General features: G+C 46.6%; 4 protein-coding genes across 7 annotated transcripts; 3 read left to right on the top strand and 1 right to left on the bottom strand.

The window, feature by feature from the left end:
• Positions 1 to 774: 774 nt before the first annotated feature.
• On the bottom strand, positions 775 to 2,828 carry LOC120958082 (sorting nexin-21). Of its 4 annotated transcripts, none has more exons than XM_040380641.2 (3): positions 2,602 to 2,828; positions 2,338 to 2,436; positions 775 to 2,051 (listed from the first exon to the last, which is right to left on the bottom strand). In XM_040380641.2, coding segments are annotated over exons 1-3 (948 nt in total). In that variant the 5' UTR covers positions 2,603 to 2,828; the 3' UTR covers positions 775 to 1,203. The 4 variants fall into 4 exon arrangements, with proteins under 4 accessions (XP_040236575.2, XP_040236572.2, XP_049465674.1 ...); XM_040380638.2 differs by having other exon boundaries at positions 2,296 to 2,436; positions 2,602 to 2,821; XM_049609717.1 differs by having other exon boundaries at positions 2,338 to 2,826.
• A 1,250-nt stretch (positions 2,829 to 4,078) lies between these two features.
• Positions 4,079 to 6,072, top strand: LOC120957817 (cysteine desulfurase, mitochondrial). Its single transcript, XM_040380191.2, has 3 exons — positions 4,079 to 4,187; positions 4,375 to 4,451; positions 4,721 to 6,072. The coding sequence occupies exons 1-3, from the start codon at positions 4,091 to 4,093 to the stop codon at positions 5,885 to 5,887; spliced, it is 1,341 nt and encodes a 446-aa protein (XP_040236125.1). The 5' UTR covers positions 4,079 to 4,090; the 3' UTR covers positions 5,888 to 6,072.
• A 981-nt stretch (positions 6,073 to 7,053) lies between these two features.
• Positions 7,054 to 10,980, top strand: LOC120958179 (pre-mRNA-splicing factor ATP-dependent RNA helicase DHX16). The gene is made up of 3 exons (XM_040380793.2): positions 7,054 to 8,429; positions 8,518 to 8,632; positions 8,717 to 10,980. Exons 1-3 carry the CDS (start codon positions 7,152 to 7,154, stop codon positions 9,997 to 9,999), a joined length of 2,676 nt encoding a protein of 891 aa, XP_040236727.2. The 5' UTR covers positions 7,054 to 7,151; the 3' UTR covers positions 10,000 to 10,980.
• Positions 10,981 to 12,548: 1,568 nt separating this feature from the next.
• On the top strand, positions 12,549 to 15,080 carry LOC120959620 (uncharacterized). The gene is made up of 4 exons (XM_040383142.2): positions 12,549 to 13,367; positions 13,531 to 13,626; positions 13,974 to 14,167; positions 14,252 to 15,080. Exons 1-4 carry the CDS (start codon positions 13,047 to 13,049, stop codon positions 14,349 to 14,351), a joined length of 711 nt encoding a protein of 236 aa, XP_040239076.2. The 5' UTR covers positions 12,549 to 13,046; the 3' UTR covers positions 14,352 to 15,080.
• The last annotated feature ends 359 nt before the right edge of the window (positions 15,081 to 15,439 follow it).

Below are 15,439 nucleotides of genomic sequence, written 5' to 3'. Positions count from 1 at the left end.
ATTGTATAGTTTCGCATTGAAGTTATGCATCGCTAGAACTAGAACGGCGATACGATTATTTAAATACTAAACTCCAATGTAATATAGAATGAAGCAAGTGAGTTTTGCACAATGGCCGATGGTGTTGAAACCCGTGTATCTCACCACACGGACCGATCTTATAGATTTTAGCTCGGTAAGTTAGACGGCTATATAGGCCATGATTAGATGAAGCTAGGCGAAACGCATGGCTAGAAAAGGACAGCAATACGATGATGAGTTATAAAACGCCATCTATTGAGCGAACCAGTGAAGCTTTATGGAGCATTCGTTTTTTCTTCTATGGATATTTGATTTTTCAGACGTTTAATCTTAATCTGTGGCGCTTGGGGAGCCGTCAGAGTGATTCGGAGCTGGAGTCGGAGTTGTAGATAGAATCGGCTGATGTCGAAACCCGAAGCAGGTTTGAATCCGGAGTCGGAGCTGGTCGGAATCGTCCGGAGTTGAAGTCAGAGTCGTATGGAGTCGGACGCAGTCGCAGAAGTCAGCATCGACCGGATTCGAAAGAAGTTCTTTATTTCTAGACTTTTGAGGGTTCGGAAGTGAATTAACAATATCTTCCTTAAGTACCCCTAGAAAACCACTCCCTCAGAAATTGGTTACGAATCCCTGTAATCGGGTGAGTATTCTAAATAAAGAGAAAAATTGAAAAGGTAAAAAAGTGTCGCAAATAGTTAAACCCATTATAAACTGTTATAAGATTACCCATAAGTTTGTAATTCAAAACAGCATCAATACTTCTTCGCATAATTTATTTATAAAATTGTCCAAGCCTGTGACAAATAAAAGTAAATGTATAGTTAAACGTTTGCCTTCTAAAAATTCTCTCTTCTACGAATAGCTCCAACAATCACGATCACAATAGCGAAAGTAAAAAAAAAATGCAAAGCCCGCTCGCGGCACTCAAATGTACACCGACAAGCGTTAAAAGCGCACCATTGTTTTGCACTATGAAAATATTGAATATACTAATTTTAAAAAAACAACCCCAACTAAATGTGTTTTTAACCTAAGACGGACGAATAAAATTACAACGAAAAACAGATGGAAAAGCTTAGTCTCATCGTTTGTGTGATGTATAGGTTTCATGCACTTGTGATGATCATTTGCAAAATTGCTTTTTGTTGGTTTGTATGCTTGCTTGCTTGCTTGCTTGGGTTGGGGTTAGATCGTCTCCGCCCGCGGATCCAACGCGTGTATGGCCTGGGCAAGGGTCGGCCCACCCTTCACCTTGATACCCTTCTTGCCCATCTCGCTCAGCCGCTCCTCCAGCAGGGTACGGTCGCGGCCCCGCTGCCACCAGAGATGCAGACACGTCTGCAGCAGCGGAATGTACAGCACCAGCAGCTCCGTATCGCACACGTGCTCGTACCGGCGCAGCGCCAGCTCGGCCCACTGTTCCGCGGACGGGTGCGGTATCGGTGAGGTGGTGCAGGCGGCCACCAGCCGACAAAGCAGCAGCAGCACACACTTCGATTTGTCCAGAAAGATTTTGTTCAGCAGCCGGAAGCAGTTCTCGAGCAGCGGCACCGCCAGCTCGTTGCGCCGCTCGTCCAGCAATTGACACGCGTTGCGCAGCTCGTCGCCCTGCAGAAACTCCAGGAAGTGGGGCGAATCACGCAGCGAAGGCACGGTTACGATATGGTCGAGAAAGCACTCGAACGCGGCACTGCGCTCACCGATCAGCTCGGCGGTAAAGTTGCCCATCAGCACCTTCTTCGGGAAGCAGACCGTCTGCAGCTGGGCGGGCTGATCCTTCCGCAGCCCCTCGTACAGCTTCAGGAAGTGGGTGTAGCGCCGCTCGACGCTGGTCGGGTACGGGTCCGGCCCGGGGCCATCCTTCCGCACGTTTACCTCGTATATGACGTACTTTTTGCCGGCGGCCGCCGATACTGGCTGTCCATCGCTGGCTGCTGATCCGGTGGGTAGTATGCGTGCGAGTGGAATCTCGAAGCACAGCACTACATCGCCAGCATTCGGCAGCGGTCGTCTAGTGGGCCGTTGCCAAATGTCTGCAAAAGAAACGAGGCGCGTATGAGCAGGGTAAGTGCGTCGCATTGTCGTGCGAGACGTTTAAAAACTGATAAAGCAACAGAGCTACGATAGGGGAAGCACTTGAGTGGGTGAGTCAGCGGTGTGTTCGATTCGGTTTCATTTGCTATGACTAAGCCACCTGCAACCCGTTCGTGCTGCTCTAACCTTGCGACCGTGCGAGTGTAGAACTGGAATAGAATGAAAAGAACGCTTTTGCTGTACCTTGCACGGTGCCCTTGGTTTGTTGCTTCATGCTCAACGTACTTTGGTCAAACGCTTCCGTCGCGCTGCTATCCAGATCGTCCTCGATGGATTCCGTCCCGTTCTCCATGGCCATTCTACGCCCCACGACCACGGGATGCACTGGAATGGATGGTTTATTCCCAGCAAAGAGGCACAGCAGAAGAGAGGGAAAAAATCACACACACGTAAACATAAACAACAATGGCTTTGCGGTGCAGTGGGAGGGGACGTTGCACTCTATGCTATCGGGGCCATTTATAGACAACGCTTTGCTTCAACACCCACTTGCATCCGATGTGTGTATGTCCGTTCCTGCAGCTTCCCTAGCACTATCACAGCTGTTCCACCTCCGTCCGAACTGGGGATCGAATTTGATACAAGCAATCTATTCTCGCAGGCACTGAAAGCAGGAAGTGATGCACGGGTATGCACCACCGATGAAGGTGATTTCGCTTCCCCTGTGTGTGGGTAAATTGAATTAACAACAAAGAAAGTGCCGTATGACATTAGAGTGATTGGGAAGAGGGAAACCCGCCTTTGTGTGGGTCTTGTTATAATTCTTTTAATTTACTTATTTGTAAAAGGAATATAGACACTTGTCTAAACCACCAACTGTAAACATTTAAACGATTACTGTATGGAATATTGCTTAGAAATTGTGTAATCCCTTGTTTATTTTTAATTTCTGATAACACAGAACGGCTCTGTTGCTGTAGCTCCATCAAGCAACTGTTCTACGGTTTCTACAGAGTTAAGCGATTGTCGCGTTCTTCCAGTCCTGAACGTTGTAAAGTTCTGCAAAGTATGAAGCAGCTTCGCTAGCGAAACTGCGGAATTTGAAGCAAATGTATGAACAAGCATTTTTTTAGTATAATGATCTTTTAAGTAATCAGCTAGGTAGTAATCTGTGTGTAGGGAATAATCTGTATACTGTAAAGTCAAGAAAGAGTTAATTTATTCAAAGGTTAAATTAAAAAAATAAGGCCCTTCCGCCGAAAAATGTACTGAATTCTTTAAAATTAATAATTCCTGGGAAAAAGGCAAGACTGCTAGGTACCAGAGTTACTTACTTACTTATCCGGCGCTACAACCGCTTTGCGGTCTTGGCCTGCCTCAGGAGTGTCCGAAACCGCTCACGGTCTCGCGCCTTCGTCTTCCAGTCCGTTATCCCGGCCTTAATGGCGGACGCCTCCACGCCATCTTGCCATCTCAATTTGGGCCTACCACGCCTCCTCTGTCCTTGTGGACGGCCTAAAAAGACTTTACGGGCTGGGTCGTCCGTTTCCATGCGTACAACATGGCCAGCCCACCGGAGCCTGGCGAGCTTGATACGCTGTACGACAGTGAGGTCGACGTACATCTCGTATAGCGCTTCATTATAGCGAGGAGCCAGAGTACCTTTCAAAAAAAGAAATTATTAAACAAGTTAAGATTGTTGTCAAATACTGCAGGAACAACCGAATCATGCTCGTTTAGTTTTTGCAAGAAATTTATTTACCTTTTCCGTTTATTGAAACCGCGACAATCGCGCTGGTTTGTAGAAACCGAGCTGTGCTACACGGATAATCCAACCGCTGTCAGTTGCGGCGCATTGCACAACGAGCGAGCAGGAAGCAAGATACACCAAGAGAGAGCTGTCAACCAGTCATTGCGGAAAACAAAATACATAATAACACCACTCCACGGCAGTTCGCGGCTCGGTAATTTCTGTAATTTTTATCAGTTTCGAGTGTTTCCACTTTGCTTGCCAGGAGCAGTTCTGTCCGGTTGCAAGATGTTGTCACGCTGGTCGCGCTTAGTTACTGATAAAAAACTAACCATCCAACTGCTGCGCAGTACGGGTCATGGAACGACACGGAATTACGGCACCGGTAAGATCGATCATTCTCGTTGGAGCTCCCCCGTACGAAGAGAAGGGGATTCGGGTGGGGGGTTCCATTGCATGTGCAATGTTGTGTAAATGAGATGCATGGCTGCAAATTACTCACTCATGTTGCATTCTTATTTTTCACACATTTACATTTTTCACACTTTTCTTCTCCTTTTGCCAACGAACAGATAAAAAGTTCAGCATCAAAGACGAAGTACTAGATGGCCGGCCGCTCTACCTGGATGCCCAAGCGACCACATCGATGGTAAGTGGGGGAAAGAGGGTAAAGATAATACATCCTAATCACCTACCAAACCCGGAAGGAGAATCCACCCGATGACGACACGTTGCACCACTTTGGTGGTAGGGTCGTGCCTGCAATCGGTTTAATCGAAATGGTCCCTTATCAGTCAATCATGGCGAGGATTACACAACGTGATTTTGCACACGATTAACTCCAGTGAACGAGATATGCCTTCTTCCGTGCTGCTCGAATTGTGTGTCTTATTTTATCTCCTATTCTTTTTTGTACAGGATCCGCGCGTCCTCGATGCCATGATGCCGTACTTGACCGCTTACTACGGTAATCCCCACTCGCGAACGCACGCGTACGGCTGGGAGACGGAGGAAGCCGTGGAGAAGGCCCGCGCCCAGGTCGCTTCCCTTATTGGGGCCGATCCGAAGGAGGTCGTGTTTACGTCCGGTGCCACAGAATCGAACAACATCTCGGTGAAGGGTATTGGGCGGTTCTATGGCGTGAAGAAAAAGCACATCATCACCACACAGACCGAACACAAGTGCGTGCTGGATTCGTGCCGTGCGCTGGAGGGAGAAGGCTTTCACGTCACCTATCTCCCGGTACAATCGAACGGACTCATCAGCATGGAAGAGCTGGAGAAAGCAATCACACCGGAAACATCACTCGTGTCCATCATGACGGTCAACAACGAGATTGGCGTGAAGCAACCAATCGCGGAGATCGGGCGCCTGTGCAAGGCGAAGAAGGTGTTTTTCCACACCGACGCCGCGCAAGCCGTGGGCAAGATACCGCTCGACGTGAACAAGATGAACATCGATCTGATGTCCATCTCGGGGCACAAAATTTACGGCCCCAAGGGCATCGGTGCGCTGTATGTGCGGCGCAAGCCGCGCGTTCGCGTCGAAGCGATCCAGAGCGGCGGTGGACAGGAGCGTGGGCTGCGCAGTGGCACCGTACCGACACCGTTGGCTGTCGGGCTGGGTGCCGCCTGTGAGATAGCGGCCCGCGAGATGGCCTACGATCATCGGTGGATGGAGTTTCTGTCCAAGCGGTTGATGGATAAGATATTTGCGGAGCTGCCGCAGGTTATCCGGAACGGCGATCCGGTCCAATCGTATCCGGGCTGCATTAATCTGTCGTTCGCGTACGTCGAGGGTGAGTCGCTGCTAATGGCGCTGAAGGATGTTGCCCTTTCCAGCGGGTCCGCGTGTACGTCCGCTTCGCTGGAACCTTCGTACGTGTTGCGTGCGATCGGTACGGATGAGGATTTGGCCCACAGCTCGATACGCTTCGGCATCGGCCGGTTCACGACGATCGAGGAGGTGGACTATACGGCGGAGAAGTGCATCAAGCATGTGACGCGGTTGCGCGAAATGTCTCCACTGTGGGAGATGGTGCAGGAGGGTGTCGATATAAAGAGCATCAAGTGGTCGCAGCATTGAGCGAGATAGAGAGTACATCGTGGAAATGGTGCAAGTCTCGAGTGGGCGACAGTTGTATCGTTAACGAAACGGTTCGTTTTCTTATCATAGTTTTCGCCCCCCTTCAACAATGGGGACACTGAAGCTTCAATCACATTGTAAATTTATTGTGAAACAAAACTAAATACACTGTATATTTTATGTTACGCCAAGGCCCGTGTCGCATTTTGCTCTTATTGATACTAAGGTTCGTACTAAGGTTTTGTCTTAAAATCCTAAAGATTTCCTAAACATCAATGGCACATGATTCTTTAAAGGTTTGTGAATCTCTCTCTGTGGAATTTTCCTTTTTTTTCTTTGCCTCTTTACTAAAATTCACTAAATACGCGGTATTAATCGATCTTTTGTCACAGTGTTTTACAACGGTTTTCATATCTTGTTTGTGAATTTTCGACAGACAAGATTTTATTGTTGATCACTGTCTCGATGCATGTTGCCTACACGAATGCCGCTGCCAGATACACTGAAAAACCTCCGTAACGAAAACAGTTGAAATATAACGCATTGTAACGCTCCTTTTTTCAGTCGACCGATTTCGGTCCACCCGCAGGCGAGCGAAAACGAAACGAAGTTGCTGTTTGCATACTTCTGTAGTGCCAAACATCACTTTAACAGAAATCAAACAAAAGTATCTGAGTTATTTTCATCAAAATTGCGATAAACAAAACTCACTTTTTGTTTGTTTACAATAACAAGCGTTATTTTTCGGTTTTAAATTTTCTTCGTTACGGTCTATCTGGCAGCAGACTTAGATTTGATAGAAGGAATTAGATTTCTGCTCTCAAAATCGATTTGGAGTGAGCTTGCCGGGCCAAGGCAGAAAAAAATAGTGGATCGAAAAAATACCTATTGAATTGTACCAAATAGTCCAGATTATCTAACATAAATTTGGCGTAAAGAAATAAAAGTTTACTAAAATTATCTTACATTATTGGTTTACGCTTTAAAACAAAGAAAAAGGCAATTTTGTTTGGATATTACACGTACAACGAAATTGGTTCACCGATAAAAGAAGCGTTACGAAGCATTACGAGACGTTACGAAACATTACATTTCAAAAACCTGTTGTGTGGAAGCAGTGCTACAGATAAAACGATAGTTTCTGGTCACTCTGCCAACATGACAGTAGATTGCAGTCTGCTTGTCTCTGCATGAGTAAACCTGACCATTCTCGAGTTGTTGATATCTTTCCTCGCATACGTACTGCATCAGTTGTTTATTAAACATGTCCAAAAACACAGATCGACGTAAATCGTACTCTTCCGAAGATAGCAGCGATGAAGAGCGCCACCGTGACCTGAAGGAGCGTGACGAGTTTTCCAAGCGACTGAAGCAACGCGATGAAAGCAATACGCGCAATTTAGCGGCATCGTCTGACAAGCGCGGTGCCGATGCCGCCAAACGTCTCCGGCTCGAAACGGCCGACCGGGAAAAGCTGCTGCCGGAGCTACGCAAACAGTCCCGCCGGCAGTACCTCGAAAAGCGCAAAGAGGACAAGGTAGCCGAGCTCGAGGCGGACATCCGGGACGATGAGTACCTGTTTCCGGAGGCCGAAATTACGGAGCGCGAACGGCGCGACCGGGAACACAAGAAGCGTCTGCTGCAAATCGCCAAAGACCATGAGAAGGCCCGAGAGTTGGAGCGCGTGCAGCGCTACCGCATGCCAAAGGATGTTAAGAAGGGCGAAATGGAGGAGTACGTCGAGGTGGACGAGCGGGAACGTATGCCCCACTCGGAGCAGAAAAAGTGGGAAGCGGAACAGCTCGCGTCGGCCGTGTATGGGTTCGGCTCGAAGGATGCGAAGGAAAGGGCCGCCCAGCAGCAGGAGTACGAGCTGCTGCTCGACGAGCAGATCGACTTTGTGGAGGCACTGCAGATGGCCGGTACGAAGAAGAAGGACGACAAGCCGGAACTGACCGAGGCACAGCGGAAAAAGATGACCATAGAAGAAACGCAAAAGTCGTTACCAATCTACCCGTTCAAGGAGGATCTTATTGCCGCCATTCAAGCGCACAATATTCTCATTATTGAAGGTGAAACGGGCTCGGGAAAGACGACCCAGATCCCCCAGTATCTGTACGAGGCCGGATTTACGAACGAAGGGAAGAAGATTGGCTGTACGCAACCGCGGCGTGTTGCTGCCATGTCCGTGGCGGCACGCGTTGCCGAGGAGATGGCCGTGAAGCTCGGTAACGAGGTCGGGTACAGCATCCGTTTCGAGGACTGTACGTCGGAACGGACCGTTATCAAGTACATGACGGATGGTACGCTACATCGTGAGTTTCTGTCCGAGCCCGATCTGGCCTCCTATGCGGTGATGATAATCGATGAGGCGCACGAGCGCACGCTGCATACGGATATTCTGTTCGGTTTGGTGAAGGATATTGCTAGATTTAGGAAGGATTTAAAGCTGCTCATTTCTAGTGCCACGCTCGATGCGGAAAAGTTTTCGGACTTTTTCGATAAAGCTCCCATTTTTCGAATCCCTGGACGACGTTATCCGGTAGGTGGTATTTTAACAGAAAAGGAGAAGCATTCTTTTCGAGGATCCTTCCTGAGTAGCTACTAATATTATTGCATTTCATTCGCAGGTGGACATATTTTACACGAAAGCACCCGAAGCGGATTACATCGATGCCTGCGTGGTTTCCGTGTTACAGATACACGCCACCCAACCTTTGGGTGACATCTTAGTCTTTCTAACCGGTTAGTTCATACTCGATCGCACCGAACATTATTACTTTATAGCGACTGAACATTGTTTTTTTTTCCTTTTTTTTCTCTTCACAGGTCAGGAAGAAATTGAAGCCTGCCAAGAAATGCTGCAAGATCGTGTGAAACGTCTGGGATCGAAACTGAAGGAGCTGCTTATATTACCAATTTACGCAAATTTACCCTCCGATATGCAGGCGAAGATATTTGAACCGACGCCACCGAACGCACGCAAAGTGATTCTCGCTACTAACATTGCTGAAACGTCCCTAACAATCGACAATATCATCTATGTTATCGATCCAGGGTTTGCAAAGCAGAACAATTTCAATTCACGCACCGGAATGGAAACCCTGCTTGTCGTGCCAATTTCGAAAGCGTCTGCCAATCAGCGGGCAGGTCGCGCCGGGCGTGTTGCCCCTGGTAAATGTTTCCGGCTGTACACGGCCTGGGCTTACAATAATGAGCTTGAAGATAATACCGTGCCGGAAATTCAGCGTATCAATTTGGGTAACGCAGTGCTGATGCTTAAGACGCTTGGAATTCATGATTTGTTGCACTTTGATTTTCTCGATCCTCCTCCGCATCAAACGTTAATCCTTGCGTTGGAACAGCTGTACGCGCTCGGTGCACTGAATCACCATGGCGAGCTGACGAAGCTGGGCCGTCGTATGGCCGAATTCCCCGTCGACCCAATGATGGCTAAAATGTTGCTGGCAAGTGAGAAGTACAAATGCTCGGAAGAGATCGTCTCGATCGCAGCCATGCTGTCGGTCAATGGTGCTATATTTTACCGCCCGAAAGATAAAATCATTCACGCTGATACGGCACGCAAGAACTTTAATCACAGGCACGGGGACCATCTGAGCCTTATGCAGGTGTACAATCAATGGGTCGAGTCCGACTACAGCACGCAATGGTGCTATGAAAATTTCATCCAATACCGTTCAATGAAGCGTGCGCGTGATGTGCGCGAACAGCTCGTGGGGCTTATGCAGCGGGTAGAAATTGAGATGGTGTCCGGAGAGTCTGACACGACGAATGTACGGAAGGCGATTACTGCTGGCTACTTTTATCATGTGGCGCGGCTTTCCAAGTCGGGAAATTATAAAACAGTCAAACACAATCAAGACGTTATGATTCATCCAAATTCGGCTCTTTTTGAAGATTTGCCGCGCTGGCTGCTGTACCATGAGCTGGTATTTACAACGAAAGAGTTTATGCGTTCCGTTATAGAAATTGAGAGCAAATGGTTGTTAGAGGTGGCACCGCATTACTACAAGCCGAAGGAATTGGAAGATCCGACTAACAAGAAAATGCCCAAAACGGTTGGTCGGGCGGAGATGACTGCAAATTCGTGAGCATGTAGTGATGTTGCTGGATTGAACAATGCCGCGTTATGAATTTGTTAAATTTAGTTATGCAAACACAGGAAATGTGATAAATCAAAGCATCAGCTTATTTTAGCATCAGCTTCAAAAAACACGACCGGCTCTGGTACTGGCTCTGAACCAATGGCTCCGAACAACGGCTTGCATCCAGAAGGGTCCAAACTATTTGAATCTATCTTCTGGGGAGTATGGAATGTACACTCGTTGTGCAATGACCAAATTTACACCTCATTGATTGCTTTTTTCATTGTTGGTATGTTCTACTTCTGGTATGAGGATATAACACTTTCTTTTTGCTTTGGAATCAATGGTAGAATTGCATTTTAAAATTTGAAGCACAATTACGGGAAATGAACTTTATGTGATGGGAATTGGACTCTTAGCACACTTTTTAGATAAATCCAATAGGAATTTCCAAAGAGCCATGTCAACACATGTCTACAGTGGGTCAACAACTGGATCTAACTATACAAAATAGGACGGTTTGCGTTCGTTGGTAGCCATTTTATCTTTTAAATTGTTTAAATGTTACCGTAATTTTGAAGGAAAATTTCAAGTTTATTAAATTGAATTTATGTGTCCGGGCACAAAAAAAGAAGAAAAATCGCGCTATTGGTTGGACATTTGTAGAATATGACATCTATCCTATTATGTGAGTACAGCAACAAGTAACAGCAACAGATAAAACCAAGCTCACTAGCGGCTTAAGCAGATTTAGATCGAAAACAGTTGTTATGTCAAATAAGCATAATATGGGAAAGAAGAAAAAATCACCGCTCGACAATCATTATGCCATTTATCATCACATATTACCTTGTAACTATCCCACTATCATCCCATCCAATATTATTCATTGGAGAAGTAACAGTAGCACTTTAAGCTAATGTTGTTCTTTCGTCTGTGATATAGTGAATATTAATATAAATAAAGAATTTCTTAATTCAGAAGTAATTATATGCTTACGGACACGATGCCGGGAAGGAGTTCCGGAGATCATCTTCCCGCTCAAAAGCAAATTTTCATCTTGATATCTCCACAGTTGTGAATTCAATCTCATTCAACCTTTCTGCTGGAAGCGTTACGGACCTCTACTCATGTGTATCTGACTCTGCCTCTGTCTGGATTACGACCTGGGCCTCGAAAGTAATCTGGGTGAGTTCAGTATTGATGTCTCTTTAGTTTCGTGAATGCAAGGTAGTCGCGTCTGGAATAACCTGGGACACATCCAACGGAAGAAGTATAAATCTGTATCCTTGTCTGCAGCATCATTATCCTGCTGCACAAACGATAAGCATTCAACTATTTCCTTTTTTTTTTGCTTCAGCATTGGAAGAAAGCATCCTGAGAGTGCCATTATACTAGAGATTTATAATTTCTTATCACTTTTCTTTAGGCCTAGCACTTTGTTACTTGCTTTTACCCACTTAAATTAGATAAATGTAGTATAAAAAAAACATAACAATTGTATCATTAGCATGAAATCATGAAAATGAATGAAATATAAATAACGTCATAATAAATAATTAAATAAATATGTAATTTAAATTCTCTTACTTTAAAGTAAAAGTCGATGAAGTAGTGTATACTTCTGGTGTAAACATAAATAACCCGTTCGGCACGTGCAAGTTTTCTGGGCTCGTTCCAAACTCCAAACACCAACATTACCCACATACAATGACCGCCAGTAGAATAGCGAGCAATCAGTGTAGCCATCCTCCACTCCCCCCAAAAATCCTCGTCACTCAACTGTATTTCCTCGCCCCACACCGTGGGCCAACTAACATGCTGGTCTAATCCACTCAACGTCCAAAACTACTCACCCCGTTTCGAGAGGATAACGATGGCGGTGGTGATGATTCAACTCGTATTCATCAATCTTTATCACTGTTACGTCTTCGCCCGTCGGCCACACAACGGTCCTGTTTCAACGACCGACCTACCCGGTTGCGATAAAAATCCCATTCAATGTTAAAAGCGTACACCGAGAACGCATCAGTAAAACCCCACACCCCAACCGCGCTCAAATCTTACCATTCTTACCACACGCATTCAACAAGTGGGAAGTCCGCAAGGATACGGATGGAGTCCTTCGGGCCCACGCTTCGCTACCGTCGGCTTGCTGTCGCTCTTCAAAAGAAAAGAAGATGAGTAAACACAATTTTCTCTCCCTAGAGTGGAAACGAGTTTCCGGTGAAACGGGACAGTCCCTTGGATTCGACCGTCTTTGCTCTTGAATCTCGGTGCTTTGGTTGCATTTGAAATCGTAGCACTCTGACAATTTCTTGGAGGAATCACGGGTGCTTGCCACTAAGAGATCCTAGTATGTTTCTCTACTCGTTGCCTTTGTAGACATTCATACACCATCAAGGCACTTTCTGATTTTCCTTTTTCCGGACCTGGTTCTACTCTTGCTTTTGCCGCCCAGTCCCACCGTGCGTGGGGTGGGTGTCTGTTACAGGGACTTTTGCAACCCTCATTTCCGTTTGTTCTGAATCGTTCGGCAGCATGCGCAGGCAGTGTATGCGGGACGGAATGATGGCATTGACAATTGGCTAAATTAAGCATTTTGATAGCGCCATTATTTTCTACTCACGACTTTAGCGGCACGTTTACTTCCGACGACGCTTTAATGCAGCACGTGAACAATTTTTTGGATCGATACGTCACGTTTTGGCGCAGATCACGAACACCTGAACTTTGCACCGAAAGGAAGGAATGGAAGGCGTTTAACTTTCGTATCCTCGAACATGAACTCTTAACCTAGAGGGCAGGTGCATAACCTTGCGCTCCGTTTTCAGCTCTTGCTGATTGACAAGACACCACCGCACCTCTCGTTCCATCGTAGCAGGCCCACTTCTTAGTCCGATTTGCATTGAAAACTATCGATAGATCTTTAATAACGCACAAAGTAGCCACCGCTCTCGGGTAGGATTAAAGCATTCAAGTGGAGTTAAACTCGTTGACACTCTTGCGTAGTGGTACGAATCCAGTGGAACTATCTGGAAACTGAAATCCGAATGGAAGCGGTATCACACCATGAGGCGTACATACGCTGCTCGTGGACTTTCCGGTTTGTTTGCCTGGCGCTCCCGTTAATCATCCATCTGCAGGCAACGAGCCCGCTAGACTACGTGCACGGGAAGGCAAGTTCCGTTGCCATGGAGCCCGATATTGCTTCCGCCATATTCGTCATCAGCGCCAGCCTAGCGATAAGCCGCGTCCTCGCAAAGGCCATACCTTTCTACACGGACGAACAGCAGCGGGACGAGGAAGAAGATGCGGAACGGACGAGAAAGCCAACATTAAAGGTTGAAACCATGATGATTTGTCTGATAATGGTAAGGATGCATTTGCCGTTGTGGGTGGTGGCTGTATCCGCTTTAAGTGATGCGGTCCCCAGTGAGTTGTGGAGCAATCTGGCGATAGAATCGTAATGCTCAATAATCTTTTCATCTTGAACATCATTTCTCCTCACCCTATCGGGGGACGTTTCTTTGGCAGGTGCTTGGTAATATAGTGTTTTGTGACTTTGCACTGCGCTTAGTGTGGATCCCGGTACAGTACCTGTTGTGGTGGATCTGCAAGCACAAACTTTTGGTAAGTTTCACTTTTCAAGAATTAATTTACTTACATATCTACAAAGTTCCGGTGCCAAATGCCGCTTCACGAGGCCGCATTAGAGCGAAAGAAATGTAGCCCATTTCTTGCCGAAGTAGAGTAATTAAGATCCACTTTGCACCATCATTGACACCAGTCTCGCTTTACTTCCCTTTCTGACGCCAATGCTCGTAGTAGGCTAGTCAATATGTTCATTAACTTCATTTACGCTTTTACACGAAGCCGGTAGACGTGCAACGGTGACAGGAATATATTTTTTGTAAGTTTTCGAAAATTGTTTTACTCATTTATATTTACCTTTTTCGTAATGTTCCTGTTTTTTTCAGACACTGGTGGTGAAGACAGTTTTATTTTTTGTTAAAGATTTTACAGCCTTTCGCCCGTACTATTTGAAGGCGTTGGCTAATTCGAGCTCTAGAAGAGGATTCCAGTTTTTACGCCTTGTGACGGCGCTGAAAATCCTTCACTCGGTTGTGGCACGGCTAGAAGAATATCCGAAGCAGATCGCACTTCGTGACAGGTATGTAGGAACAAATGTATTCTAACAAACATAAGTTTCCATTCAATGTCTTATGTCTACCATTCAATATTTCACCTTTTATAGAAGTTATCCTCCAGCCCCATCCGTCGTTGCCGAACCGGAAGGCACGGAGGAGGCAAATGTTTCTGAAAAAGTAACTAGCAAACCACCCCCGACGTCCTAAATGACTTCCCTGAAGTCGCTCATTCTTGCGCTGGCGGTTCATTTGGGGTACAAAATTCCAGTGTTCGTATGGTGCAAGCCGCCGTGGACGTGCAAGTCGACCTACTGCCGAGTGCGGAGACTTTTAATCGTATCTTCGAGCATCATATGGCTTTCGAAGCTGACGATCTTTTCGGCCAAATATCGGCGTCAGCTTCCGTCGTACGTCCAGGTTGTAGTCGAAACCTTGCTAAACTTGGCCATTATTGAAGGCGCTCAAGTGCTGGTCTGGTGCGCTCTGGAGCATCACATCTCTAAAGTCATATCGGCCCTGCAAACTGTCAACCTCTATCAGGATGCGGGTGGAGACATCCTGATGGAGGTGCTGCTCACCGTCCTAGCTTTCGCGACCGCATTCTTTAGCACCACCGGGACGGGTTATTGGGCGCAAACGGTGCGCTGGACGAGTCGGAAGTGGAGTGCTTTCATGTCGACAATTTTTGGCCCCAAACCGGATCTCACGGGGCACTTCGACAACTCGTTAGCGCTAGGGATGGCACAGGAGCTTATGCTAGCTCAAAATGAGGAAGGATCCGTTCCGCCGAAAAGAAGTAGAAATCGAAGGACTAGATCTGTGTCGCGATTACGTCCAAGACGCACCATTCGTACGAGATCAATGTCGAGAGTGGGCAGATAAGGGATTGAATGATGCTTTTGTTTCCAAATAAATAAACCGTTTCAGTTTGTTTCAGCCTAATATGTATTATAATCGAACTTATCCCAAAACTGATGGTGTTTAATGGTCCATCGTTATCATATTCTACCCACACTGAATCTCTACCGTGCTAAATCGCCAAACCCCGTCTACCACTGCAACCAGGCGTACCCATTCTCCGTCCAATCTCTTAAATCACGTGACGATAAAACCTTTCCACGCCGCTTACCGGCCAGCAGTGCATGTATGCTTATGCTGTGCCGTTACGAGCACACTTGACTCCGATTTTCCGACTGCGACGACGTCGGGGTCGAAATCCTACCTCATTTCCACCTCATTCATATGGATGGGGCGCCCCCGGCATGTTAACCCGCATCAAGACGAGTGGAAAGTGT

The sequence above is a fragment of the Anopheles coluzzii genome, chromosome 3, assembly GCF_943734685.1.
Source record: "Anopheles coluzzii chromosome 3, AcolN3, whole genome shotgun sequence".
Lineage (NCBI taxonomy): Eukaryota > Metazoa > Arthropoda > Insecta > Diptera > Culicidae > Anopheles > Anopheles coluzzii.
This window is presented reverse-complemented; position numbering and strand designations above follow the sequence as displayed.

Coding starts and splice junctions, on each gene's coding strand:
- LOC120957817 (XM_040380191.2), top strand. CDS start 4,091: ATGTTGTCACGCTGGTCGCGCTTAGTTACTGATAAAAAACTAACCATC. Junction 4,188..4,374: donor GACACGGAATTACGGCACCG/GTAAGATCGATC, acceptor GCCAACGAACAG/ATAAAAAGTTCAGCATCAAA. Junction 4,452..4,720: donor CCCAAGCGACCACATCGATG/GTAAGTGGGGGA, acceptor TTTTTTGTACAG/GATCCGCGCGTCCTCGATGC.
- LOC120958179 (XM_040380793.2), top strand. CDS start 7,152: ATGTCCAAAAACACAGATCGACGTAAATCGTACTCTTCCGAAGATAGC. Junction 8,430..8,517: donor TCCCTGGACGACGTTATCCG/GTAGGTGGTATT, acceptor TTTCATTCGCAG/GTGGACATATTTTACACGAA. Junction 8,633..8,716: donor CATCTTAGTCTTTCTAACCG/GTTAGTTCATAC, acceptor TTCTCTTCACAG/GTCAGGAAGAAATTGAAGCC.
- LOC120959620 (XM_040383142.2), top strand. CDS start 13,047: ATGGAAGCGGTATCACACCATGAGGCGTACATACGCTGCTCGTGGACT. Junction 13,627..13,973: donor TCTGCAAGCACAAACTTTTG/GTAAGTTTCACT, acceptor TGTTTTTTTCAG/ACACTGGTGGTGAAGACAGT. Junction 14,168..14,251: donor CAGATCGCACTTCGTGACAG/GTATGTAGGAAC, acceptor CACCTTTTATAG/AAGTTATCCTCCAGCCCCAT.
- LOC120958082 (XM_040380638.2), bottom strand. Junction 2,052..2,295: donor AACCAAGGGCACCGTGCAAG/GTACAGCAAAAG, acceptor TTTCTTTTGCAG/ACATTTGGCAACGGCCCACT.